General features: G+C 40.0%; 2 protein-coding genes across 5 annotated transcripts in view; one reads left to right on the forward strand and one right to left on the reverse strand.

The window, feature by feature from the left end:
* The first annotated feature begins 251 nt into the window (after positions 1-251).
* On the forward strand, positions 252-17,091 carry MANSC4 (MANSC domain containing 4). Of its 2 annotated transcripts, XM_081591869.1 has the most exons (5): positions 252-473; positions 4,801-4,845; positions 6,336-7,137; positions 9,688-9,822; positions 12,830-17,091. In XM_081591869.1, the coding sequence occupies exons 3-5, from the start codon at positions 6,909-6,911 to the stop codon at positions 13,507-13,509; spliced, it is 1,044 nt and encodes a 347-aa protein (XP_081447995.1). In that variant the 5' UTR covers positions 252-473; positions 4,801-4,845; positions 6,336-6,908; the 3' UTR covers positions 13,510-17,091. The 2 variants fall into 2 exon arrangements, with proteins under 2 accessions (XP_081447995.1, XP_081447996.1); XM_081591870.1 differs by lacking the exon at positions 9,688-9,822.
* MRPS35 (mitochondrial ribosomal protein S35) overlaps positions 15,066-27,747 on the reverse strand; it is a 41,833-nt gene continuing 29,151 nt past the window's right edge. For all 3 annotated transcript variants that reach the window (XM_081591873.1, XM_081591871.1, XM_081591872.1), the window contains exon 8: positions 15,066-16,675. In XM_081591873.1, coding sequence (XP_081447999.1) covers positions 16,406-16,675 — 270 coding nt within the window. In that variant the 3' untranslated portion in view covers positions 15,066-16,405. The remainder of the gene's footprint in view (positions 16,676-27,747) is intronic.

Consider the following 27,747-nt stretch of genomic DNA (forward strand, 5'->3'; position numbering starts at 1 on the left):
CCGCCCGCGGGACCCCCGCCGCCCCCGCCGCCGCGCTCCGGCTTTCAGGGAGGGCAGGAGGCTGCAGGTCTCGGGAGCCGGGAAGGCGCCTCCCCGCGTCCTCCCCCGCACGCCGGGCGCCGTGACCCTGCCGCCCGCCGGGGCTGCAGCGCCGCTCCGCGCGCGCGGGGAACGGGAGGAAGCCTTGCCTTCCACCGCGCTTTACCAGCGGGAAGGAAATGCTAGAGAAAGGGGCGTGGGAGGAAGGGCATGAAATGAGTCGAGGTCTAGGGAGTCAAAAAGACATTACGCGTGGGGTCGCGCATCCGACCGAGTCCGGCCTCTGGTCCGGGGTGGGGACCGAGGCCCGCAGGCCGCCTCTGGGCGCGTAGGTGGCACCTCGGGCTGATTCCTCGGAAGGGTCATCGTGGAGGAGCCATCTTGCAGGAAGAAGGGCCTGCCGGATGGCCGCAGGTTGTGCAGGGCCCGGCGCGGTGAGCAGATGCGCGGGGCTGCGAAGCAGAGGAGCGTGTGTGCGCTGCTAGGGCCTGTGCTCTTTGTGCTATTAAAAGAAATACGACTCAATCAACGTAGATCGGATGCCTTCTTTCAGAATATTTTCTTAACAGCTATTGCATTCCCTGTTTCATTTTGGTGGGACTAGCCACCCTGGAATGTTACCTCTGGGCAAAAGGTCTGACGGCTTTTGCTCTTATTTTCCTACAGAGATGGTTTTTCTGGCCACCCTCTTACCCCTCCCTGACCCCCGCCAACTGAGGACCACTTAAGCAAGGCTACTGCTTCCCCATCTTCTCCCACTGAACACTGCAAGTAGAAACCTCACCTCAAATAAGGATCTTGTGTTGCTCATAAGAGGAGAATTAATCCTAGAAAGGGGGAGTAGGTGGTAATTATTAGGTTACCTTTGAGTAGAAGAAGGGTTAGGATTGGGAGGGAATGTGTGTGTGTGTGTGTGTGTGTGTGTGTGTGTGTGTGTGTTCACTCTTATCTTAACAAAAGCCCCTTGGAAACTTTCTTAGACCAGAGATTGAGAGCTAAATATAGTAGTCCTCAACCTGTGGGAAATATGTCCTTGGAGTTTTTTAACAAGCTTCATCTTTCTTCATGAATGACAAATTGTTAAACAGTAACTTCTTCATGAGTGCAATGCCCCATATTGCAAACAAAAGATAACCTCCTACAGTGTTGATTAACATTTTCTGTTAGGAAGTTGTTGTTTGTTCAGCTGCTAAATCATTTCAGACTCTTTGCGACCCCATAGACCGTAGCCCACCAGGTTGCTCCCTCCATGGGGTTTTTCCGAACAGGAATACTGGAGTGGGTTGACATTTCCTTCTCCAGGGAATCTTCCCAACCCAGGGATCTCCGGAGTCTCCTGCATTGGCAGGTGGATTCTTTACCACAGAGCCACCAGGGAAGCGATTATGTTAAGGAGGGGAAAGGTTAAAAAACAGAGAAGGAACTCATGTCCTAAAACATGAAATCATTTCAACACATTGTTCAGTTACATAGTGCTTCTTTCTGTGTGATTTAGGGCTTCCCAGGTGGCACACTTGGTGCAGTGGTAAAGGATCCACCTACCAATGCAGGAGACACAAGAGACACCGGTTCCATCCTTGGATCAGGATGATCCCCTGGAGAAGGAAATGGCAACCCATTCCAGTATTCTTGGCTGGAAAATCCCATGGACAGAGGAGCCTGGCAGCCTACAGTCCATAGGGTCGCAAAGTCGGACACGACTGAGCACACACACTGTATAATTTAGCTGCTTCATCATTGAGATATTGTCATCCCTTATTTTCTTTATACTACACTATGAAGAAGGAACTAAAAATTTAAAGATAGGGAAGAAAATTCTAGTAGATTCTTGCCTCCCTGGGAAAAGTTAAGGAAACAAAGTTGGACCTATGACTTGTCTCTTTCAAGGTATTTTCTTGGATTCCGGGGAAAACTTCTAGCGTTCCCTTTGTTGCATGTGGCCTTTAGATCATTACTGATAAAACTCCAGTCTCACGTGGGACCTCTCGCACTTCTGTTCTCAATGAGCAAGTAGTGGAGACATCTTAGGTTCTTTGTGGGTGCGTGATCATGAGTGTAGCATACTGTTTGGAAAGGCAATGATTCACTTCCAGAGTTAGGCTGGGAAACTTTGGTCAGGAGGCGCCCCTTGTGTCAAAGAGTCTTGAACCTGGAATTTGTGCCTCCATCAGCAACAATGCCAGATTCAGTGGGTCAGCTAAGAACAGGCTCTTAGTCTCTCCTCAGTCCCTTTAGAATCTTTCATCAATGGATGCTTTTGTTTCCCAGGCATCATAGATATGCTTCAGAGTGGTGTGTTCTTGCTTTTTAAAAATGGACCAAAGGAAAAAAAAAATCACGCTCAAAGAAGCACATGCATTAGAAAGTAATTCACGCCGAGTAATATTATCAGAGCAGATCTTGGGCACGTAATCTAAGGTGTCAGTTTGACAGTACTAGGTGCTGATCCCATATTGGCCCCTGACATGATAGTAAAGTCATTTAGAACTGAAAGTCTCTTAAAGATCGAATCATTTTAATAATTCATGAAGTAAGTTTTCTGTTAAGCTAGAAATGCAGTCAAAACAATATAAACTTTATTTACCAAAGACCTAAAATTACTATTAATCTTCATGAAAATGTTGCTTGCCTATAACTGGAGATACACTTTTATAGATCTGTTATTGATTGATCTGTTATTGACTGACCTTTGTGGCACCATGATTCACTTCAAATACATAACAGTCTGTTTTACTAAAATCTAAAGTAAGGGTCAAACGCAAAGTTAGACTATTTCTTTAAGAATTTATGGACGGACTTTCCTGGTGGCCCAATGGTTAAGTCTCTGGGCTTCCACTGCAGGGGACACAGGTTTGATCCCTGGTCAGGGAACTAATGGACTTCCCTGGTTGCTCAGACAGTAAAGAATCTGTCTGCAATTCAGGAGACTGGGTTTGATCTGTGTTGGGAAGATCCCCTGGAGAAGAGAATGGCTACCTACTCCAGTATTCTTGCCTGGAGAATTTCATGGAGAAAGGAACCTGGTGGGCTACAGTCCATGGGGTTGCAAAGAGTCAGACATGACTGAGCAATTTTCACTTTTTCTCTCTTCAGGGAACTAAGTTGCTTGGCACAGCCAAAAATAAGAAAAAGATTTTAAAAGAAAAATAAAGAATTTATGGAAAATATACCTTTTGACCTAGGACAGAGAAAAATCGAAGTACAAGATGTTTATCACAGTGTTGCTTTGAATAATAAAAGATTGAAGAACAACATATAACAATAGCAGTAGCTAACATTTATTAAATGTTTATTATATGTTGTAAATGCTTTACATGGATTGCAACCTATTTTAATACTCTTCTACAGCTGAGGAAGTTGAGGTGCAGAGTAAATTTTGGTATATGAGTAGAATGAATACCATAGAACTGTTGCAACTTTGGATGCAGAGCTTTCTTTAGAGACAATGAACATATGATTTTACATTGGATTTTTTAAAAACAGTTTCTGAAACAGTATGAATCCATTTTTTGTAAAAATTGTACATGTGTATTTTTTTATGGAGATGTCTGGAGGATGTTTACCAAAAGATTTAAGATTGTAAGATCTTGAATGGTTATTATTTCTTTTCGTTCTTTTCTGTATGATTTGGGTTTTTAAAGTGCATGCTCATGCCCAGTCACTCAGTCGTGTCTGACTCTCTGTGACCCCATGGATTGCAGCCCCCCAGGCTCCTCTGTCCACTGGGATAGTCATCCCAGTAAGAACACTGGAGTGGATTGCCATTTGTATATCCATTTAACAAAAACAAAACATTTTAAGAAAAATTAATGATACATTCCAGTTTCTCAGGCCCCATTTTAAAAAATGATTTCCATCAATTTTATGAACTGGTGAAATGAAAGTGTTAAGTAAATACTACAATTACTCTTTTAAAAAAGATGAAATATTGACTGTTTTTCAAACATCTTTTGAATTTAGTGACTGCTGTTACCTCACTGCCACTTAAAATTTGTTTATATCTATTTTTTAGTCCCTCCAATATTTCTAAAACAGTTGTTTCCTTTTTGGTTTTTAATAAGCAAGACTGAAATTTCTTGCTTTCATTAAAGCATGGGGGAAATTTAAATGTTCAAAGTAGAACAGTTCTTAAAATGGCTCTATTTAATTCAGGCTGAGCATCTTCATGTAGCCGAAACTTTCACTTATTTCAGTGTTTTCCAGACATCTTAGGAAATCACCTGAGACACTTCATATAAAGATAAGACCTCTGGTTCCCATATCAGAGCTACTGAATCAGGCTCTTGGGAGAATGGTTCTGGTCCCCATCTCAGATCATTGTAGTTTCCTCCCTCTGCCCCTGCTGTCCTGTTTTTAATCTCTCCTTTTCAAAATAGCTGGCTCCAAGAAGTTACCTGTTTCCAGACTCAGTGTTTAACAATCACCCCAAAATTTGTTTTAAAAAATTAAAGCCTGCTTTTACATTGGAACTTGTAGATTCTTTAAAATGCAACCTTGATCTCCCCATGAACATCATCTGAGAGCAAAAGGATTAAACAACTGTGGATTGTTCCCTTACCCCTGCCAGAAACACGAGCACTTCAAGGAATTATATATCACACAAAAGAAGCCACATTTAATGTGACTGAAAGATGTGGAGGTTAGAAAGTTGACTTTCCGGTTTATGTCCCCAGGGTTTGAACTAATCCAAATAGCTACTGGAATCTCAGGGAAAAACAGGGAGCACTCTTTTGTTCACCTGTCTCCTGTTTTTGCCTTTAGGAAACCTTCCCTCTTTCCTCTGAACAGATGAAAGACTGTTCACAGGTAAGCAACTGAAACTTGTTTTCTAAAGGAAGTTTATTAGAATAAAATATTTATTTTTTAGTGTATTTTATGTGGCTTATACAAGGTTAAGACTTATTCTAATTTTTGCACAGAAAAAAATTTTTTTAAGTTAATCAGCCTTTTGACTGTCATCCTCTTTATTATTAATTACTAATATGTGTTTCTAAAAATAAAAAGATATAATTACACTATTATTAGTAGACAGGTGGAGAGATGCAAGTCCAAAGAAATGATAACATTTTGGTGTCAAGTAATTGATTGTGTGAAAAAGCATATGAAAAACAGATCACAGGAGGGAAATTTTTCACCTTTTTTCATTTTTTAAAAAGTAGTACAGCACTTTTTGGGCTTCCCCAGTGGCTCAGTTGGAGAAGGCGATGGCATCCCACTCCAGTACTCTTGCCTAGAAAATCCCATGGACGGAGGAGCCTGGTAGGCTACAGTCCATGGGGTCGCTAAGAGTCGGAGGACTGAGCGACTTCACTTTCACTTTTCCCTTTCATGCATCGGAGAAGGAAACAGCAACCCACTCCAGTATTCTTGCCTGGAGAAACCCACAGACGGCGGAGCCTGATGGGCGGCCGTCTGTAGGGTCGCACACAGAGTCAGACACGACTGAAGTGACTTAGCAGTAGCAATGGCTCAGTGGTAAAGAATCCTCCTGCAGTGCAGGAGATACAGGAGACTTGGGTTCAATCCCTAGGTCGAGAAAATCCCCTGGAGAAGGAAATGGCAATCCACTCTAGTATTCTTGCCTGGAGAATCCCATGGACAGAGGAGCTTGGCTACAGTCCATGTAGCTACAGTCCATGACATTGCAAACAGTCAGACACCACTGAAGCGACTAAGCACACACAGTACTTTATACCCCAAACTAATTACCACTAGTGCTTTGTATAAATATGGATAGAAAAAACAACAGTTCTATGCTTTGAACCAATTTAATCTTGGATATTGTGGAATATGGAACACAATCTTCACAAAAGAGGCCATTTTCACGGCCTTTAATATTTTTTCAAATGTTTTGGCATTGCAATGGAAGTAACTTTATTAATATTTAGAAATTTAAAACTATTCCCCTAATGCACATTTCCTGTAACTATATCTGCTTCAAAGATGCCTTTATGTATGTGTTTCACAAAGTTTTCTTTGTAACTTGAAAACATAAATAGCAGAAAACAGATTAGAAAACCCCCAAATTGAACTTCTTCACAATTTTCTATTATGCTTTTAACTCTTGATTGAACAAAATACACTTTAATGGGTGTTGTATTCCATCTACATTATTAGAATATTCTTGGCTGGGATCTTTTATCTTTTCAAAAAGTGTGTGGCTGGCCTTTGCAAAAATGCCTGACCCCAGAAGTGACCAGGATTCATATTCAGTGTTTTCAAAATCACTGCAAAGTTAAAAATTTTTTCATTTTTATTTCATTTTCACTTTTCATTTACTTTTTATTTTTTTCCAGTGATTCTGAATATTAGAACTTCAATTCAAAGAAAAAAGATCATTGAAAAAAAAAATCTGCAGTCACAAGTTTCTTAAAGTAACTGACAGAAGTATCCTGACAAAACAACATCTTGTTTCCTGGTGAAATGTATCCTTCCTTTATCTGACGTCAAGTGACTGAACCGTTGTTTTACTCAGAAAGACTCTTGGCTAGGATTTCGAATTGCCTTTATATTTACTTGGTAAAAGGTGTCTGTGACGCCCCTTTCAGAGAAAGAAGAAAAGCAGAGGAGAGAATCTACGTCTACCAGAGGCTAAAGGACAGAGTACTGAAATGGCCTGGAAAGTGTTCAGAATTAACACCAGCAAGTCACCAAGTCCCAGGTGTGGGGTGCAACTGGGAAGAAACAAAAGAAAAATCAACATGCAGTCAAAGAGCTGCTTCATTTTTCTAGAAAGTGACCTTTCACAAAGTTCCAAGGAAGCTCTTCCTTCACAACAGCCCTGAAACCCCAGCTGCTCTGAATCCTGATGGTCAGCTACGGCATCTGTCTGGTCACCAGACATACCGCCGAGTCTTCATTCCAGGGAAATGCGTGCCGTGGTGGTAGCAGCAGACGTGATACTGCTCCTGAGCATGGGGGGGACCTCAAACTCTCTTTGCTCACCCATCGTGTTTCACAGAGACTGCTGGATCCGTCGCTTCCCAGGTCTTCTGATTAACCTGGAGGAGTCTCAGAAGCTGGGGGCCCAGTTCCTGAGGTATTATTCCGAAAACACCGGTCAGAAGTGCAGTCGGAACTGCTGTCTTAGGAAGGATGGTAAGTGTCCATGATAAACCTGAGAAAATCGGGGCAAACTTCTAAAATGAGGACCTGAGGAAGGAGCCCTTGGCAGAGGGTCTAGTGAACAACTGACCCAGAATAGGGAAGATGCCCTGAATGAGTGAGTGGGCAGAGAGGGAGAGACACTGAGACTGACTTTGCACTTGAGGTCAGTGCCAGCTTGGTTTATAAATCTAGCAATGACCTAGGAGGCTGTGAACCTGCTGGTAACAGAGAACCCCTTCTCTTCACTAAAGTGCTAAGTGAAAATATTTCCTTGAGAGCTAACTAACAATATTTCTATAGCCCAGAATATAGCATATATAATTCCAAAAGTATTTGTAATAATTTGTTTTCAAAGTTCTTTCGGTGATATTAGTATCATATCACACTTTTGAAATGTGCTCGCTTGAGCTGACCAAATGTGGGAATGTATCGAACAGGATTTAGATTGTGATTCATGTTTTGAAAGAAATAGGGAGATATATATCAACTAGAAAAAGGAAGAAAGGCAAAGAAGAGAAAATAAAGGAAGGAAGGACGGGAGAAAGAAAGAAGTGGGGGAGGGAAGATGGAAGAAAGAAATCTACAAAATACCCTGACATAATTTTTTTTGGTATGAGATGTGGAGTCAGGGTTAAATATCATTCATATAATACAATCAAGGCCTGTAATTAGAAAAATGCTTCATTGTTGCAGAATTTCAAGTTACATTTGACTTCATTTGTTTCATTTTTCCAAGATTTGAAAGCTACTTTGGAAAGAACAAAAGTGACACAGCACATTAAAATAATTCTCTTGTTCCACATTTTCTGTGGTGTCATACTGACATTAATTGCCTTTTACCCAATTATCCATGTATGATTTCTAGGATGCAAATTGGAGCTCCTTGGAGTATCTAAACTGTCTGTCAAGAGATCACAGTGTAAGAAGCTGTGGGACAGAAGAGAGCAATTAATTTATTAAAGGGAAATTTTGAAAAAGGTAGCAAATATTCAGCTTCCAGATGCTTATAACCCCAAAAACATTCACTGAGAGCAGATGAGGGAGGGGTGATAACTTTTCCACATTTTCCCATGCCATGAATTCACCTGACTCTCCACACCAGGGAAACTGTGGCCTATGGACTTTCAGGGATACTAAAAGCATCCGTTTGGAATTCCAGGATTTTAGAGTCTCGTGGGGCTTCCAAGTTGTGGCTTTCCTTCTCCAGAAGAAGAAAAGGCACAAACACACATCCGTCTTTACCTGGAAGCCAGAACTTCAAACTAACCTACTCAGAGCTGGGACTCTGAAATACACATGAAGAATGTAAAAGATCTTAAAAAATTAGTTCCTACAGGATCCACTACTTTCTTATTAGAAATTCAGATGTCTAAATTGGAATGATGTTCTTTCTTCCTTTTCCTTAAACTTTACAGCAGTCCTCAGGGAAACTGTATTGGTAACCTATCATGTATTAGCAATGAATTATTAATTGACTTTTCTCTCATTCTTTCTCCTGGAAAAATAAAGAGAACAGAAACATGGAGTGTCCCAGAAGTAATGGGGGAGAGGTAACCCCCACAGTTAGCCTTACACAGAAGCAGAGCAGGTTCTGCCAACAGTTCCACAGCAGCTGCCGGTACACTCTTGAGATCTGGTAACAATACACGATCCCTCTGTAATCTCCTTTTATTAAAGAAGCTGATACCTTTGGGTCAATGAATATTTCTCATCACATGGTTCCTACTATACAGCAGCAGGAGGAAAATCTGTGCTGCACTACAGGGATGACAAGACTGGATATTTGTACTCAACAAATCTAACTTAAAAGTTTTCCAGAAATAATTCCAGATATCTTTTAAGGAGCAAATCTCCTTAGAAAAGAGGAGCTGGGGAGAGCAATCCTCACTACAATTCCAAATGCTAGCCACCCTGTCGGTCTACCCCCTTCCTCTTTGACACTAATTAACTTTTCACTGGACATAGCTTTGCAGCGTAGGGCTAGCACACACCTGCAGTCAGGGTCAAGGTGATGTTCACCCAGACTGCTGCCTCTATACCACCCGAGCCTCTTCCAGCAACAGTCAGTGCTGTTTTTGCTTTTCCCATCACTCTCCTTTCTGTTATAGCATTTGTCCATTTATTTTCCTATTTCTTTCTCTGGTGAACTCCTTAGCATTCTAAGAGGGTATTACACCTGGAAATCTCATATTATAAACATTAGATTAGAATATTATGATATCATAAATCTCCCCTCTGGGGAGAGATTTTTGTAGTCAATTGAGTTTTCCTGAACATGAAATACTGGGATTGCAAAATAATTCCTGGTAATCCTGTGTAGCATGGGAATGTATGAAAGATTACTGAAAGAAAAATCAGTATTTTCTTTTGAAGAGGCATTTCCATATCTTCACAGAAATAGCTGCTCTCAGTTCACAGTAGGATGTCTGAACAGCCCTGCAATGAACTGTTAATCCAGTGTTTGTGAAAGAAACATAAGCTACTCAGAGCTTATCAAGCTGCAGAAATCAAGCAGACATACTTTGCCTGCTTCCTTTTCAGTGTCCTGTAACCTGGCTGTCTTCTTCCACGATCCTATTCATGACAATGTCAACTGCCTCCATGTCCACTGCCCAACCCTGGAGAGCTGCATACTGGAACCTGGAACCAGTGCCATTTTATATAACATAACAGATGGTAACAATTTATGTACTTTGTATGTATTTCTAAGAATGTCTAATATTTTAGTAGAGGCAAATAACCTAGAAATTGGCTGGAAGAAGCCATGTATGAATCTCTAAATCATTATTTTCCAGTGACCTCTGTCTGGAAAAGTCTGGGGCTTCCAAGACAGAAAGTAAAAGGAAGTTCTCATTAATTTGGCATGTTCAGCAAGGATGACTTTGTCCCAGATAACAAATCGTATGTGACTGAACAAGAACATTGTATTTCATTTATCCCAAGAGCCTTCAACAGGAGCCAAAATAGGTATTTCTACTATAGTCGTTAAGAATACAACTAGGAAGTAAATAATATGCTAAATGTCACTTTGAGGCTTGCTGACACTATATACAAGGATTCTACAAAGATTGATTCGGGGATGGGAAATACACTTACTGCTACATATTAACTTCTGGTCCCAAGATAATCAGTATGTTTTACTTTAGAAAAACACATTATTTAAGTGTCCTTTGCCCATGTATATAATCTCAGGGTACATATTAGTAAACATCAAAGATCGACTTTTGCCATCACGATACAAAGGAGGTAAATTTCTTTATTGATCTGTGCTCGTTGACCACGAGCTGTGTTTATCTCTGCAGCTGTCTCTCTGCCCTCAAGTTCCTTCTGATCTAGCTGAGGAAAGAAGTCTCACAGATAAAGACATACAATTCAATTAAAAATAGGTGATACTGCCTCAAGTACCAAGGCTCAAAGCGGGGAGGGGGGTGCTAAAGAAAGCTCGATTATTCAGGGGAAGCTTCATGGAAGAGGGCTGGTAGAGGTAAGAAGTCTATATCACTCCCCAGGAAAGTAAGAACATTGATGTTGTGACAGTATGGGCACATTTGTAGCTGCAATGGAAATATGGGTAGGATAGGGTAGGCCAGGTAACAAAAGAACAGAGTAGAGTGTTGGTTTGACTTTGTCAGAAATATGGAAACAACAAAGGTATTTAATGAGAAAATGCTATCATTAGAGTGATGTGTCTGGTTATCTTAGTCCAGGAAAATTATAAACAGGATGCAGGCTAGAACAAGGCAATTTTAGTTGCAACGGAGAGGGATAGTTACTAGCATATTGGGAAGGGATTGGATAGCACTTAGTTTTTGGATAGAGAAGTCTTAATCCTGACAGTCCAGTGGTTGACTCTGTGCTTCTGCTGCAGGGGCACAGGTTTGATCCCTGCTCCAGGAAGTAAGATCCCTGCAGCCAAAAAAAAAAAAAAAGAGAGAGAGAGAGAACAGAGGAGTCAAATATCCCCTAGCAGTGCAGAGTCCATCATGGGTGATGGAAGAATGATGATGCCTCTGAATAAGAAAACGAGGTAGATAAGATGATGGTTCTGAAAATGTCAGTGGTGATTTGAGATGTTTAGGTGGGAACATCCAGTAGAGCATAGGAGAAATAAGATTAGAGCTCCAATAAGGGGAAAAAATTGGACACATGGGTTTCAGGGCCACCAATGTCGTAGTGATGATGAGGATAATATTTCTGGCAGTGGGGGGGTGGGGGTGGGGAGGTGGGGGGTGTGGTCAGGGGCAGAGTTTATATGGAATGCAGAGAAATACCGCAGAAAACCAAGGACTAAAGACTAGAAATCACACAACCATTTAGGACCAAGGAGAGAACCAACAGAGGAAGGAAAAAAAGGGATGCAGGCATCCTGAGATAAAGTGCCAAAGGAATCTGTGGTGCAGGGAGTCACTTCAGTTCAGTTCAGTCGCTCAGTCGTGTCCGACTCTTTGTGACCCCATGGATTGCAGCACACCAGGCCTCCCTGTCCATCACCAACTCCCAGAGTTTACTCAAACTCATCGCCATTGAGTCAGTGGTGCCATCCAACCATCTCATCCTCTGTAGTCCCCTTCTCCTCCCGCCTTCAGTCTTTCCCAGCATCAGTCTTTTCAAACATGTCAGTTCTGCGCATCAGGTGGCCAAAGAATTGAAGTTTCAGCTTCAACATCAGTCCTTCCAATGAATATTCAGGACTGATTTCCTTTAGGATGGATTGGTTGGATCTCCTTGCAGTCCAAGGGACTCTCAAGAGTCTTCTCCAACACCACAGGTCAAAAGCATCAATTCTTCAGTGCTCAGCTTTCTTTATAGTCCAACTCTCTCATCCATACATGACTTCTGGAAAAAATCATAGCCTTGACTAGACAGACCTTTGTTGGCAAAGTAATGTCTCTGCTTTTTAATATGCTGCCTAGGTTTGTCGTAACTTTTCTTCCAGTGCAGGGAGTCAGGGAAGAAGAATTCAAGGAGAGGTGGGCATCAGTGTCAAGGACAAGAGAAAAGCCAAAGCAGTGACACCCAGCAATCAGGAAAGAGGGAAGGTACTGACCACTCTAGAAGCAGAATTTTGGCAGAACAGAGGATGGAAACATGATGGAAAGTACAAAACAGTCAGAAAGGAAATGAAGGAAGTGGATGTTGTTGTGTTGAGAGAGAGAGAGGGAACAAGAGAGACTGAAAGGGAAACGGTGTGACAACTGGAAAGCTGTTGCGAGTTTCTGAAGCCAGCCGGAAAGGAGTTTATAAGAGGAAAAAGAACAAACACTGAAGAAGACCGGAGGCGCTGCGAAGGGATGCAATTTAGGGCTCTGCTAATAATTTTGAATAGTGAACTGAACTGAACACTTCTCAGGCCTCATTTTGTTTAACTCTAAAATGTTAATCAAATCAAATGGTTCCTGTTTCTGAAGTTCTTGCCCTCACACTGCTATTGTTGCCTAAAAGCCCTGGCAGATACAAAGTTTTCTCTATGATGTAGCCAATTTAGTTCACAACAGATGTCTTAGAAAGTCAAGAATTCAAATGTGGTCAGTATGTCTCAAAGCCTTTGAGAAATGTGTACTAGTGGAACTTGCAATTAGCTTAGTTTATAACTCAGAGAGGCAAAATCCAGGACTTCACTAAACTGTACTTTAGGGCCCTCTCTGCTAAACTAAAAATAAATGATGCCTTATTTATCTTTCAGGTATAGATCCTGATTTGCTGGTTTTTGAACAATCACTGCCCACATATCTAAATACCCGTTCTTCATCTGATACATGGGAGAGACTAAGGATTCTAAAAGCTGTGTATTTAGATAAACAACAAACTACCATGATAAACCAAATGCTACCATCAATAGAGGCTCTGTCACCAACCACACATCAAGATTTGTTGGCAACCACAAATAATACTAGGTACTCCAAGGAATCGACCACAGACTCTTGGGCAAGATTCATTGCCCTGAATGACTCCATTACCACAAAGATAAACATGGTGTCAGCCAGTACTGACTTCATCAACAATCCAGATAACAAGACTGTTTCTCCTTTCTTTGTGCCCAGAGACACAAAACTTTCTCATATGTCTAGTCCCTCCCAACTCAACAGCAGCAAACAATTACTAAACAAAACCAAAGGGTACAACAGCAGAAACCATACATCTGAGAATGAAGACTCAACACCGGATGGAGCACCTGTGACTGGTGCAAAGTTGTGGCTGGTTCCTGTGGCCCTCTGCACCTCTGCCATCTTTCTTTGCTCTTGTGTAGTCATCCTGGCATCTGGATGCTGTCGAAAGCAGTACGGCCAGTATAAACCAGGGCAGAGAAAGTCAGAACCCAGGCAAATTAAAAAATGTGCCAATCAGAAGGAGTTCTCTTACTGATGAAAGATGAGAGCATTTTAAGTTTTCAAGAGTATCAGTTTTAGTTTTCTTAAGACGAGCAATTTGGTTTAAAAAAAGGAAGAAAAAAAAAGCACAGATACCCATTCATACCAATATCTAAAGAAGGCCAATGTTTGATAAACTGCTTTTTGTGATTCTATCCATTTCTTGAATAGTGTACCCTTTGCCAAGCTTCAAAATTCTGACCCCTGCAGTTATTCAGCACAACATAAGAGATACAGTTCTAAGTGTTGTATGTGTTATCGACTTGTTGAATATTTAGAACTCTGTGAGTTTTCATTAACCATCATACTGATATTTTACAGATGAGGAAACAGGAGAAAAAAGGCTAAGTATATTGCTGAAAGTCACACAGCTAGTATGTAGCAAAGCCAGATTTCATAGGCAATATGGTTCAAAAGTCCACGCTTGAAATCCCTATTGGACTACAAGTCTCCACTTTCCCAGTGAGTATGGAAAAAAGATACAGGAGGAAAACACCAATAATATTTTTCTCCTGTTAAGGTCATATTACTGTCACATGTTAATGAAATCTTTTAGTGGTTTGAGCAAAAAAGCTTCTTGATCTAATTTTCTATGTTCAATTGATTAATCTTTCTCAATCCTAATCCATCCTTTTCATTTTCTAAAACATGCCTCTCAATAATTATGGCAGAGATTTCTGAGTTTTCTGTTGAATAAATGTTTGGAGTTTTAGTTTATGTTCCTCAGTTGTAGACATTGTTTTCCCAGGGCAAATATTAGCTCTAGGTATTTCAAGCTCTGTCCACTCCTTAGACCAGACTCACCCTCTAGATCTTATATTCCAACTCTTAAAGTGTAGAAAACTGAATTACCGTCTCCAATAATCTTAAACTTTAGACCCTTAGTCTCATCCTTGAAAATATTTTTTAATGGGAGAACAGACATTAAACAGTTATTTGTAGTATCTAGGCAAGAACGCTGGAGTGGGTTGCCATTTCCTTCTCCAGAGAATCTTTCCAACCCAGGGATCAAACCCAGGTCTCCTGCATTACAGGCAGATTCTTTACCATCTGAGCCACCAGGAAAGCCACGGTGTATTATAGGGAAAGGATATGGATTAAAATCAGCCAAGGCAAGAAGTACCTAGGATGAATTTCAGGAGGGTTCCACACCCACAACTTTGTCAGACATTGCCTTCTCCCTGTGGAAGCAGGATGCATGACTCTCCTAGCACCAATGTGTGATGATATGTCCAAAGTATTGTCAACCAGTGAAGCTTACCAGAGCCTCAGTGTTCTACATTTTTACCGAGGCTCTGTTATACAGATATACCTGACTGATCAATTACCTGGGCAGTTGATCTCAGCTGCTAGGTGGACTGATTTACTGAGAGACTCAAAGCCCTCCCAACCCTAAAACACATGGTTGGTTTTTCCAGCATGCTTAAGACTATTAGGTGTAGCTAGCCCCACCCTAAAATCCATTGTGACCAACTGCTGCCCTAAACAAAGACACTTCCATGAAGTATGACAGATTACCTCCCAGAAGGTGACAGAAGAGGCCAGAATCTCTTTGGGGAAAGTCAAATTCTTTATTACACGTCTGCTTCCATCTGCACTGTACTATTACTATAGGACTGAGGACCCTAATCACCACCTCTTCACATGTTTCCAAATAACCACCTCTCTTCAGCTTCTACTGTTCTCATGTTTCCTTCTTCAATCCTGTTTCAGCAACTGAATTTTCCTTACTCTTTGAGTCTCTAAGAAATGTAACATTTTGATACATTTACATATGCTTTAAATCAGATTGAGAAGTTCAGTTGTATCTACTTTGTTTTTTATTCACTATCTCCATCCAATGGAGGATGGAACTTGAGGCTCTACTGTTATCCTTCATAACCTATGGACTCTTGGTCTTGCTAATACCAAATCACACCTTCAATTTACATACATCTTTTGAGCAACTGTTCTGAAATTCCTTTTAACATGCTATATTTTCAAATTCTGTTAAGCAAAATAAGCTTTAGGAAAATAACAGCCTCCATAATTCCTTTATTTCAATTTTAAATTACTCGTCGACAACTTTAAAAGTGGTAAGAAATGACTCACAGATATACTGAAAAGTACTCAATTGACAGCTAAATGGAATGAAATGTTTCTTAGGGCAGTCATCACTGTCATTTATTCCAATTAAATTCAAGGTCTTTATATCTTATCTCTTTCCTGAGCTGTGAAAGTTCTAGCTGGGGCTTCCAGAGAGGTGAATATCGGTCAACCTCCACTTCCACTTTTCTGCGAGTTTGGGCTTGGAGAAATGAGCCAAAGAAAATGGAAACAGGATGCTAAATAGAACTGAATCAACATAAAGTGATCCCAGAACAGAAGAATGGAACAAACTTCTTAGGTTAGAAATCACTGCCAAGAACCTGTTTCTAATCAGAATCAGCATCTGCAAAAACCTCACTAGGCAGGTAGCAGTTATGTAGACAAAACACTAAACTGCAGTCAGGGGACTGGGTTCTGAGCCAAAATTCCCAATTAACCAAAATTATTATTTAAAAGCAACCAGTAAGTACTAATTTGTAGGGAAAGAAATAGAGCAGGTGACAAAAGAACAATATTGTGTGTATATATATATGTATATATGAATACTAAAGGGGTTATGGTAGAAATAAAATTCAAACACTTCAGGACCAGAAGAAATCAGAATCAAATTAGTCTGACTGCCCCAGTATATAAGAAAACTTTTGAATAATCATTGCCCTTGTATCTTAGGATAAAAGGAATAATTTTAACTCTGATGTAGTAAAACAATGGCTTTTTTTTAAAGAACATTTTCAACTTTATATCAAATTAATGATTACATGTTATCATAAAATTAGTAAATCAAGGAAATTTTTCTATATAATTCACGTCAAATGTAATAGTCTCTTCACTGATTCTTTGTACTGAGAAAGGGTATTCTCATTGTCTCCTTCATTCTTAAGACTAACAACAGAATTTTTGTAATCTTCAACTTCTTTAGTACTAAGGAGTTCTTCTTTACTTAATTCTGGATTTTTCTCAGCAGCTTTAATTTGGAGAAGGGTTTCCAGAATGTTTTTTTCTGAGGAGCTATCTTTCCATACATACTCTTCCATGTCTGCTTCAGTCTTCTTTTTCTCCCACTCTTCAGTTTTCTGAAAAGAAAAAAAAAATCTCTGATTTTGAGAATTATTACTCAAAGACAAAGTCTGGTCAACACTTTGCATGTTCACCTTGATTCACCTCCCTTATCCAGCACAGCTGCCTACCTGCACCAACAGCTGTGGGCTGCACACTCTTATTACATGAATTCCTCGTTACCACTCACTAATTCTATCCACAGAATTTATACTTTATCTGCCCTATAAATGGCACTTACAAAGCAAGGATGTTTCCCAAAAGACACAGAAAACTCACTCCTTCCAACTTTCTAGACTCTAAACTCTAACACAGCAAGCATTTCTGAGGTTAAAACTATGAGAGCTGAAAGGAGACTGTATTTATCTTTGTAACATGCCTGTGGGGATGACACGGGGAAGACCAATTATTATAATAAAAATTAAAATATAAAGTTTGTGTGATTTTTAGTTATAATGACTATATATTCTGAAATTTTGTTTTGTTAGTATCTTTACTTTCTGTTCCTAAAATGGAAATAATTTTCAATACTACTTATTTTTTCTTACAGAAATTATTACCATGTTATTTTAGGGAACACTGGTCGGTTTTAGATTAATATAATTCAGATTTATGATTTAAATGAAGATGTAATATTCTGTGAAAAAAAATCAAGCAACACAGCTCATATGTAATACAACCTGGTTCAGAGAAGTGCTGAATACCAGCCACATTCTTTCCAAATTAACACATAACTGTATTGTGAGCCATAGGCTATTATGGAATGAGCCACTAGTCTTACAACATTTGAAGGTGGTAAATCCCCCAAATTATAAAGTTTTTAAAGTATTAAAAGTGAAGGCAGGTTTGTAAGGCTGTCAGAAATCACATTCTAACTTTGAAAACTCCTCTTGAAATCGACCACAGCTTGAGCAGACAAGAGCTCCAAGGCGCCTCAGAACCAAATGAGTTAGCAAGAAAGAGGTAAACAGTTTCCAGCCATGCCACCCTCCCATCCCCACTCCCGCCCCAAGAGCTCCTGAGAAGAGAAAAGCACGAGCAATCTGTCCCTCAAAGGACGCACAGGAGCCCCGCCAAAGGCAAACAAGCCACTGGGGATGCCACTGACTCAGCAAACCCCACTTGGATCACTGAAGCCCCGGGAAGAAGCTCCCCCACCACAGAGACCTACAAGAAGAAGAAACCCTCCTTTAATCCTTCAAACTGTGGACTCTCTTCTTCAAGAGAAGCAAACACACATAGAGTGTTCCCTCAGCTCCCAAATTCGTCAGCCGAAGCGGGGTCTCTGTGCTCGCAGCTCCCCTCTGTCTGGCCCCACCTCCTTATGCTGAATTTATGGCTGAGGACAATGTTCCAACTTAAGTTCTAGAAACATCTTATCCAGCTGAGAATCAACTCTGTGCCCCTTTTACCTGGTAAGGGAGGTTTTAGGCTTGGCAGAGGGGCAGGGAGAATATGAAATAACTTCTTCTTGTGCCCTGGCCCCACAACCTTGTTGCAAATAACTTCTAACAGCCAAACTCTAAGTCTGTACATTTTAAAAAAATAACTGACAAAATGCTACCCTGCCTAGCTTTCACTGTAATATATGAGGAAGGAATAAATGTCAGCCCCTTAACAAAGTAAATGCCCTAAATTAAATACATTACTGGGCCTATCTACTCTTGCCAATGCTTTAAATGTTCAAGACAGTGTCAGAGTTTCTTCATAATTCTAACTTACAAGTGAAATAAACTGAGATCAACGAACACATTTTATAAAGCATTAAGTAAAACAGTCACTCCATCTCATTCTGAACTGTTAGAAAGTAAGCAATTAAGAAACTTCACTGTTTAAAAAATTGTTTCACCTAGGTTTATCTGGATTTTCTTAATTGACTTGAAATAGGTGCTTAAACAGAGGAGCTAACCACATTAAATCCACTAACAATTTCCAACATTTTTTATCTCCCCCTTATATTTGGTATATACAATTCTACATTGGTTTCTAAGATGTGTTTACAGTTGTGCCATGAAATCAATTCCTAGGCACTCAAGGTGCCCAGTGAGCCTGGAGTAGCAGGGACACCCACAAGCATCCCCCTCCTTCATTTATCTCAGGAGAGAATTTTCTATGTGTGCAGTGACATGAAAAACACTGGGATTCCCAGGGGGCTCAGGTGATAAAGAGCCTGCCTGTCAATGCAGGAGACATAAGAGACCTGGGTTCGATCTCTGGGATAGGAAGATCCCCTGAAGAAGGAAATGGCAACCTGCTCCAGTATTCTTGCCTGGAGAATCTCATGGATAGAGGAGACTGGCGGCCTACAGTCTATAGGGTCACAGAGTCGGGCACAACTGAAGCAACTCAGCACACACACACGTACACTTACTGCTGTTCTAAATAGTCACTGTCAGCTGAAAGCTTAATAAAACTCTTGTTTTTCCATATATTCTAGCTTAAGGATCCAAACTCTGCCCAGCTCAATATAACTCCCAAGATAATAATGGAAACAATCTCCCAAATTTGAATACTTATTATATACCCAGTACTTCAATATTTACATGTATATAGTAATTAATATAATTTGTATTAAGACCTACTGGATTAGATTTTAATATCTCTACAGATAAGAAAACTAAATATTACAGAAGTTAAACACAGGGTCACAGTCACCTAGGAATGGTTCAGAGCGGCACATATACCATAAATTATGTAACCTCTCCAAAGAAGGTGACAGCAGCAACCCCTAAACAAACAGATTACTACTTTTCTAGCAACAGGCAAGAATATTCACACTAAATGGGATAAACAAAGGCTATAAATAGTTTCTCATCCATTCAGATCTCATTTTGCCACCCAATAAGTCATGAAAAGACTAGCGATTTCCAAAGCTTTTGGAAAAACCCTACATGCCGTGGTACAATTAAGCTTGTGAGCCACAACTACTGAGCTCACACTCTAGAGCCTGTGCTCTGGCAACAAGAGAAGCCAAGACAATGAGAAGCCTGCACATCGCAACTAGAGAATGCCCACACACAGTGATGAAGACCCAGCACAGCCAAAAATAACTATATTAAAAAAAAAAAAGTAATCCCAATGGACCCCTGCCTGGAATCCCTTGAACTCTAGCTCCTGGCTGGGTTTGGCTAATGGGAGGCACCAGCAGGAGACCCAGAGAATGATGGAGAGTGAGGTCACTGCTGTCTTCCCAACTCTCTCCCTTATGGGAACCACGCTCCACAGCCCTGGCAGGCGGCCCACACCCCCAGCTGGCAGCACTTCCCTCTCCCCCCTTCATATGCGGGGTGTGATGGCACCCCACTCTCCCCACCCTTGAGAACGGCCCTCTTACTTGTTTCTGTTACTGAACCTTTGTAAAACGTCTCCTTAATAAAATACCCTGAAAATGAAGACAAACAAAAAAGCAATTCCAAAATAATCTTCTAGTCTTTGTAAATGATAAAAAAGCAAGAATATTTTACATAATGCTTGTCACTTCAGAATAGTTTTCACTTAAAGAGGTATAGATATAAAATCCTTGAGGGAAAAAAAAGCTCCAATTTTTTTTTTTTTAATTTTATATTATGATTTCTACTTTCAAATAGGATGTAACAGGTCACAGCCTGCCTCTGCTTTGGCTTCAACTGGAAAAAAAGCCAGGAAATAAAGATACCAGAGAGTTCCAGAATTAATAAGGACTAGATGAATGTGAATTCCAGGCTGCAAGGATATGGGAAGCATCCTTCTGAAAACCCTACCCATTTTCCTCCCTGAGACCATTTTCCAATTCTGTGAGACTGGCACCTGGTACATGCGGAAAGACTACTCGGGAAAAGAGGAAAGAATGAGGTGTTGAGCTGTCACCCAGGGTTTGTGTGACAGATTGGAATTGAAGAGTCCCAAACTTGACTGGTTGTAGTTCTGGGACTACTTCTGGAAAACTGGAGAGGCTGAACCAAACTTCTAAAAAGCAAATCTCTTGTAATCTCGTAGTGTTTAGGAGGCAAAGTCCTACTAGAGGGAAGCCCTGTTTCAAACACACAACCAGTCTCCCTCTCAAGACATCTATCTGCTAGATTCTGCTGCAAGGGCTAGAGGTTATCAAGCTAAGCTCAAAACTTCTCAAAGGCACACGTGACTCTTAAGCAGGCTTTGAGATGTGGAAGCAGATTCACCAAGTTCCTAAACAAAATGCCTGAGAAAGAGACAAAGGTGAACAAAATCTTAAAAAACTGTAACCCAGCGCTGCTCCAGCTCAATTATGATTGGATTAAAATGATAAGCCAGTGATCTCTGCCTAAGAGAAAAAGAGGCAATTCTTTCTGATGGATGACATCAGATGGCTGCAATGCAACAGCAGTAAGAATCTGCATGCAATGCGGGAGACATGGGTTCAATTCCTGGGTTGGAAAGACTCCCTAGAAGAAGGCATGGCAACCAACTCCAGTATTCTTGCCTGGAGAATCCCTAGGGACTGAGGAACCTGGTGGGCTACAGTCCATGGGGTCCCAAAGAGTGGGACATGACTGAACAACTAAGCACAGCACAGTTCTTTCACATATAATATCTGTCATGCAAATTACTAGACACTTCAGACATTTGAAGGAAATCAGTCAATACTGTTGATACCCAGTGCATGTCCTTCTAAATTCATTTTTTAAAAGCAAAGCTATGATTACCTTTCATATATAATTTTGTACCCTGAGCTGTAATTCACTGCCAAATTTTTATTGCTTCTGAAATTACACCCAGGATTGAAGTGGGCAATTGTAAAGAGTTTCTTTTTTTTTTTTGAAGAGTAGTTGGCATGTATTAATTTTAAAGCATAAACAACAGATATTCAAATTGTTGGGGGAGGGCACTTAAAAATAACCAATGTAAGGTCAAACTGATCATCATTTAGGCAGAGTTTGATTAGTTTGTAGATTTCAACATTAATACCTCAAGTACTAAACATTTACCATTTCACCATCTGATTTATGTATGTATACAATACATATACATATACATGGTCTCTTTTCTTCCTTGCCTACCACAAGGAAACCTGCTCTGATTACATCCTAGAGGAAGCAACCTTCCATTCCACACGATCCTGTTCTTTTGTCCACAGTCAGCTCTACTATTAACTCACTCAGTCATATTTGTTATACAACTACTGTCCCAGGCACTGTGCTCTCCTGGAACTGCCAGTCTAGATATGGAATGTGGAGCTGAGTGGGAGCTGTCAGATGAAGGCTGTGATCCCAGTAGAGGAAAGAGTATCTATCCATAAAGGCTGGAGGCAGGAACCAGCTTAGTACGTTCAGGGCTGAATGAAGGCCAAGGTGAGGAAAGTGGCAATGGGATGAGTAAGCACCTTACGTACATTACTTCATTTAACTTTCACAGCAACCCTTATGAGGTAGTACTATTCATATCTGTTTCACAGAACAGGAAATTGAAGCCTAGAGCAACAAAATAGTCTGTTTCAAATCATACTGCTTCTCAGTGGTAGAACAAGTTGCAAGGAACACAGAAACACGGTTAAAAAAAAAAGAATAATTTAATTTCAATATATCATCTTTCTTCTCATTGTAAGTGTGAATTTAATACAAAGAAAAAAACAATAGCTACTTCATGCAATGGTCAGTGAATTACAATGTAACAGAAGGCAATGAAGTATCTGTTCACTAAACATACAAATGTGTCACCTTCTACCATCTTATTTATAACTCCCTTTGCCTAGGACATGAATCACTGTAATATTCCGCTTCTCATGATCACAAGTAAGGCATTATGCTAGAGAACGGAAAACAGCTTTACTATTTTAAAAAATCCAAGTTACTCAAAAATCATAAAAAATAGGAAGAGGTTAAATATCTGTAATGGATTAAAAAGTTACTGACAACTATTTTAGTTGTCAACTAAACTTTTAACTGAGTATGTGAAGGAATTCAATTCAAATCACATCAGCTTTTTAAAAATGTACTGAAAGCTAATATGCCAGACAGACACTGTACTAGATGCTGGGAATATAAAGATGAATGAAATACACTGTCCTGTCCTCAGTGACCACACAGTCTAATAAAGCTTAGCAGACATGCATACAGGCAATAACCATAAACACAATAAAAGGAAGGCTAACTGGTAGAGGGAGGCAGGGAACAGGAAGGGAGGAGACATCTAAACAGAGGTCACATGTGAGGTTTATTAGAGGATTCATATGAAGTTGCAAGGCTGATCAATTTGAAAAGGTATACGCAAAGAGAACAGTACATGCAAAGTTATGGAAGAACACATTCTGTTCATTAAGTTATAAGGTATATAGCCTACAATTCCTGAGCAGCTGGTAATGAGGTGGTGCATGTGTGGTGTGTTAGTCACTTAGTCTGTGTCTGACTCTTTGTGACCCCAAGGACTGTAGCCCACTAGAGGCCTCTGTCCATGGAATTCTTCAGGCAAGAATACTGGAGTGGGTTGGCATTCCCTTCTCCAGGGGATCTTCCCCACCTAGGGATTGAACTCAGGTTTCCTGAATTGCAGGTCAGATTCTTTACCATTTGAGCCACGAGGGAAGCCCAATGAAGTGGTTCGGTTCGGTTCAGTTCAGTCACTCAGTCGTGTCCGACTCTTTGCGACCCCATGGATTGCAGCATGCCAGGCTTCCCTGTCCATCACCAACTCCCAGAGTTTGCTCAAACTCATGTCCATTGAGTCGGTGATGCCATCCAACCATCTCATCCTCCATCGTCCCCTTCTCCTCCCGCCTTCAATCCTTCCCAACATCAGGGTCTCTTCAAATGAGTCAGTTCTTCACATCAGGTGGCCAGGGTATCGGAGTTTCAGCTTCAGCATCAGTCCTTCCAAGGAATATTCAGGACTGATTTCCTTTAGGATGGACTGGTTGGATCTCCTTGCAGTCCAAGGGACTCTCAAGAATCTTCTTCAGCACCACAGTTCAAAAGCTTCAATTCTTTGGCACTTAGCTTTCTTTATAGTCCGACTCTCACATCCATACATAACTATTGGAAAAAACCATAGCTTTGACTAGACGGACCTCTGTTGGTAAAGTAATGTCTCTGCTTTTTAATATGCTGTCTAGGTTGGTCATTACTTTTCTTCCAAGGGGCAAGCATCTTTTAATTGCATGGCTTCAGTCACCATCTGCAGTGATTTTGGAGCCCCCCAAAATAAAGTCTCTCACTGTTTCCCCATCTATTTGCCATGAAGTGATGGGACCAGATGCCATGATCTTAGTTTTCTGAATGTTGAGTTTTAAGCCAACTTTTTCACTCTCCTCTTTCACTTTCATCAAGAGGCTCTTGACTAAATGAAGTGGTAAATTGCTGTAAACAGACATACTAAGGAGTTTAGATTTTATCCCAGGTAATGGGAAACCACTGAAGGATTTTATAAAGGGATATGATACAACAGATTTGTTTTTTAGAACAATTACTTAATAGCAATATGGAAGATGGATAAAACAGGAAAATCAATAAAGTTATTACTGTTATTCTGATAAAAAATGACAAAGACCCATATAGGATAGTAGCAGTAGGGATACAGGAGAGAAAATAGTTTTAACAGATGTTTAAAAGCTAGAACTGAAAAGATTTAGTGACTTATCAGGGGAGATAGGGAGGGAAGAAAAAAGTGTAACTTTCAAGGTTCATGACTTCAGCCACTGGGTGGCAATTTTTCTTAATGGCCTTTATGTATATGATAGGGTCTTGAGCATCAGATATAAAATGAAGTCTTGCCTGAAGGCAAAGAGATATGAGACATGTCACTTTACTGTATCATCATCCTACTCAAGAACAGCTGCCTACTGCCTATCACACAAAGTGAAAAAAAAAGAAATTCTATGTATGTATGATACACAGATCCTTCCTTCTTCTTGCCCCTTTCATTCCAATGCCCATATCACACCCTCAAGGCTAACACTAGATACATGTACAAAAACTGTCTTTTTTTGTTAAAATATTTTTTTTTTTTTGATGTGGACCATTTAAAAATCTCTATTGAGTTTGTTACAATATTGCTTCTATTTCTTGTTTTGGTTTTTTGGCCACAAGGCACGAGGATCTTAGCTCCCTGACCAGGGATTGAACCATACCTCCTGCACTGGAAGGCAAAGTCTTAACCACTGGACCACCTGGAAGTCCCCAAAAACTGTCTTGGAAGAGACATATCAAACCTTCTAATCAGTTTCTTTATTAACAAAACTCAGACTGGGGAAATTATTCACAATCAAGAGCTCAGCAACAGAGCCTTTAGAATAAAATACATCTGGGCCTCTCCTCTGGAGATTTTGATTCTGCAAGGTCTAAGTATCTGTAACTTATAAAAGCTTTACAGATGAGTTTGATGAAAGCCCCAGCTAAAAATCAGTTATGGAGACAGATAAATTTTCAATTAACAGTTAAGTTTTAAGAACTAGCAGCTAAAGTTCAGGTTTGATTTCATCTCTTTCGTTTCCTAATATTTTACCAGAGAAGTTGAATAAAACTAAGTAATATGATACCATGGAAAGAATGTGAAACTCTGAAGCTGCAGTTCAAGTCTGAGTTTCTTGGGTTCACAAACTCTGTGGCCTTGGGCAAAATACTTGATCTCTCCTTTAAGTCTTAATTTCTCAGGGGAATGAAGAGATTATAAAGGTTATATAATGAAGAGGCTGTAATAGATAAATTAACATTCTATTAACATTGTCAAATACAAAATTAGCATCATGAATTAAAACTCACAGAAGCAAAGATTTGTAGATAACTTCTAAAATAATATAGAATTAGAACATGTTTCCTTTAAATATTTGGAAAAAACACATAATCAAATGAAAAACAAACCTGATCAACATATAGCCCAAATCATACATCCACGAAAATTAAGTACCTCAAGCTGTTGCAAAGATATTTCTTAAACTTTGGGCAATTTATTGATTGTTGATTATTAATAATCTTCTTAATAGATCATTAAAAAGCTATACCAGTAAAAAATTATTGCTAACATCTAACAAGTATGATACATTTTATATTACTGAAAAATGAATTTGTTTGTAACTCTGTCACTTTACTTCTTTAAGATGAAAACCTACTTCCAATGTCTGTTTTTGGAAATCCAAAAGACAACACAATGTTTCAACAGCTGTCAATCCGTGGAATATGGACTAAGGCAACTTTTGTACTCAAGATAGTAAGATAGCATAACTTGCTGTCTATGCAATGTAGTCAGACAAATAAGAGGCACAAATATATCTGAAAAGAATTAATTTCCAAAATATATAAAGAACTCATGCAACCCAACAGCAAAAAAAGAAACAATCTGATTAAAAAATATGCAGAGAATGTGAACAGACATTTTTCCAACACTGACATACAGATGGCCAACAGGCACCTGAAAAGGTGCTTAACATCACTAATCAATGGTACCACCTCACGAAGCTGTTAGAATGGCATTACCAAAGAGACAATAACAAGTGTAGGTGAGAATGTAAACTGGTGTGGCCACTATGGAAAACGGTATGAAGACTCCTCAAAAAGCTAAAAACAGAACTATCATATGATCTAACAGTTCCACTTCTGGGTTTTTAGCTGAAGGAAATGAAAACTCTAACTCGAAAAAGATATTTGCACCTGTTCACTGCAGGATTATTTATAATAGCTAAGGCATGGAAACAACCTAAGTGTCCACGAATGGATGAAAAGATAAAGAATAGTCAGTTAGTCATAGTTGCTCAGTCGTGTCAGACTCTTTGCGATCCCATGGACTGTAGCCCACCAGGCTCCTCTGTCTGTGGGATTCTCCAGGCAAGAATACTGGAGTGAGCTGCCATTTTCTTCTCCTTGGATCGAACTTGGGTCTCCTACATTACAGGCAGTTTCTTTACTATCTGAGCCCTAAGTGGTGTGTAGATATGCAATGGACTATCATTTAGCCATAAAAAAGAAGGGAATTCTGCCATTTGTGACAACAGGGATGAACCCTGTGGGCATTATGCTAAGTGATATAAGTCACAGAAAGACAAATATTGTAAGATCTCACTCACGTGTGGGAATCTAAAAGAACAACAACAACAAAACCTCACAGAAGCAGAGAATAATTGCTGGTTGCCAGAGGCTCAGAGTGGGCAAAATGATTGAAGGTGATCAAAAAGTACAAACTTCTAGTTATAAAATAAATAAGTCACAGGAATATAATGTACAGCCTGCTAGTGACTACAGTTAAGAATACCATATGATATACTTGAAAGTTGCTAGGACAGTAGATCTTAAAAGTTTCTCATCACAAGAAAAAACTGTGTATTAACTATGTATGGTGGTGGAAGTTGACATATTGCTTGAGTGCATATCAAAGCCCTGAAGGATATATAATAAATAAGTAGACAAAAATAAAAAATTAAACAATAAATTATATAACCTTTATAACACTTTTATAATATTTATTGTTAAATATTATAGTATTTATTACTAAACCAACTTGCTTCCACTACTATTCCTCAATAGGACAGTGTTTTCTCCTCAGGTATTAATCTCCATATCCAACAACACCAAGCACACAGGCAACTAGTAAACATGTGCCCATCAATTAATAAACACTTCATTTTAATGAAAGCACACTTGATATTTGCCATGAAAACAGTTTACTCTTTCATAAACACTACAACAGTGAAAGAGGTGCCTTTTCAAACATCAAGTAAAACGCTACTGTGCATGCTCACACTCAGTCGTGTCCGACTCTTTGTGATCCCACGTACTGTAGCCCACCAGGTTCCTCTGTCCATGGAATTCTCCACACAAGAATACTGGAGTCTGTTGCCATGTCCTCCTCCAGGGGATCTTCCTGACCCAGGGATCAAACCCACGTCTCCTGCTTGGCAACTGGATTCTTTACCACTGAGTTACCTGGGAACAAACCCCCTCTCACCCCCACACCCCGCAAATGCTAGTACATCAGTCATTATTGCCCTCTGGATACAAATCTACACTCATTAAATAAACCCTATGACCTGCTCACAGCCTGGCTCAGAATGATTTTTCAGTCTCATCTCCTACCTCTGCCTGTTGGTCATACACCCTGGCCACACCAAACTTCTGCCTGCTCTCTAAACCCACCAGGCCTAGAGAGTCCT

Source organism: Giraffa tippelskirchi, chromosome 4 (genome assembly GCF_054371585.1).
Source record: "Giraffa tippelskirchi isolate mGirTip1 chromosome 4, T2T-mGirTip1v1.2.pri, whole genome shotgun sequence".
NCBI lineage: Eukaryota > Metazoa > Chordata > Mammalia > Artiodactyla > Giraffidae > Giraffa > Giraffa tippelskirchi.

Bases quoted from the DNA above. Each gene is read 5' to 3' on its own strand.
- MANSC4 (XM_081591869.1), top strand. From the start codon at position 6,909: ATGCGTGCCGTGGTGGTAGCAGCAGACGTGATACTGCTCCTGAGCATG. The intron at 7,138-9,687 runs GTAAGTGTCCAT...CTTCCTTTTCAG, and splicing joins CTGCTGTCTTAGGAAGGATG to TGTCCTGTAACCTGGCTGTC. The intron at 9,823-12,829 runs GTAACAATTTAT...TTTATCTTTCAG, and splicing joins TTTATATAACATAACAGATG to GTATAGATCCTGATTTGCTG.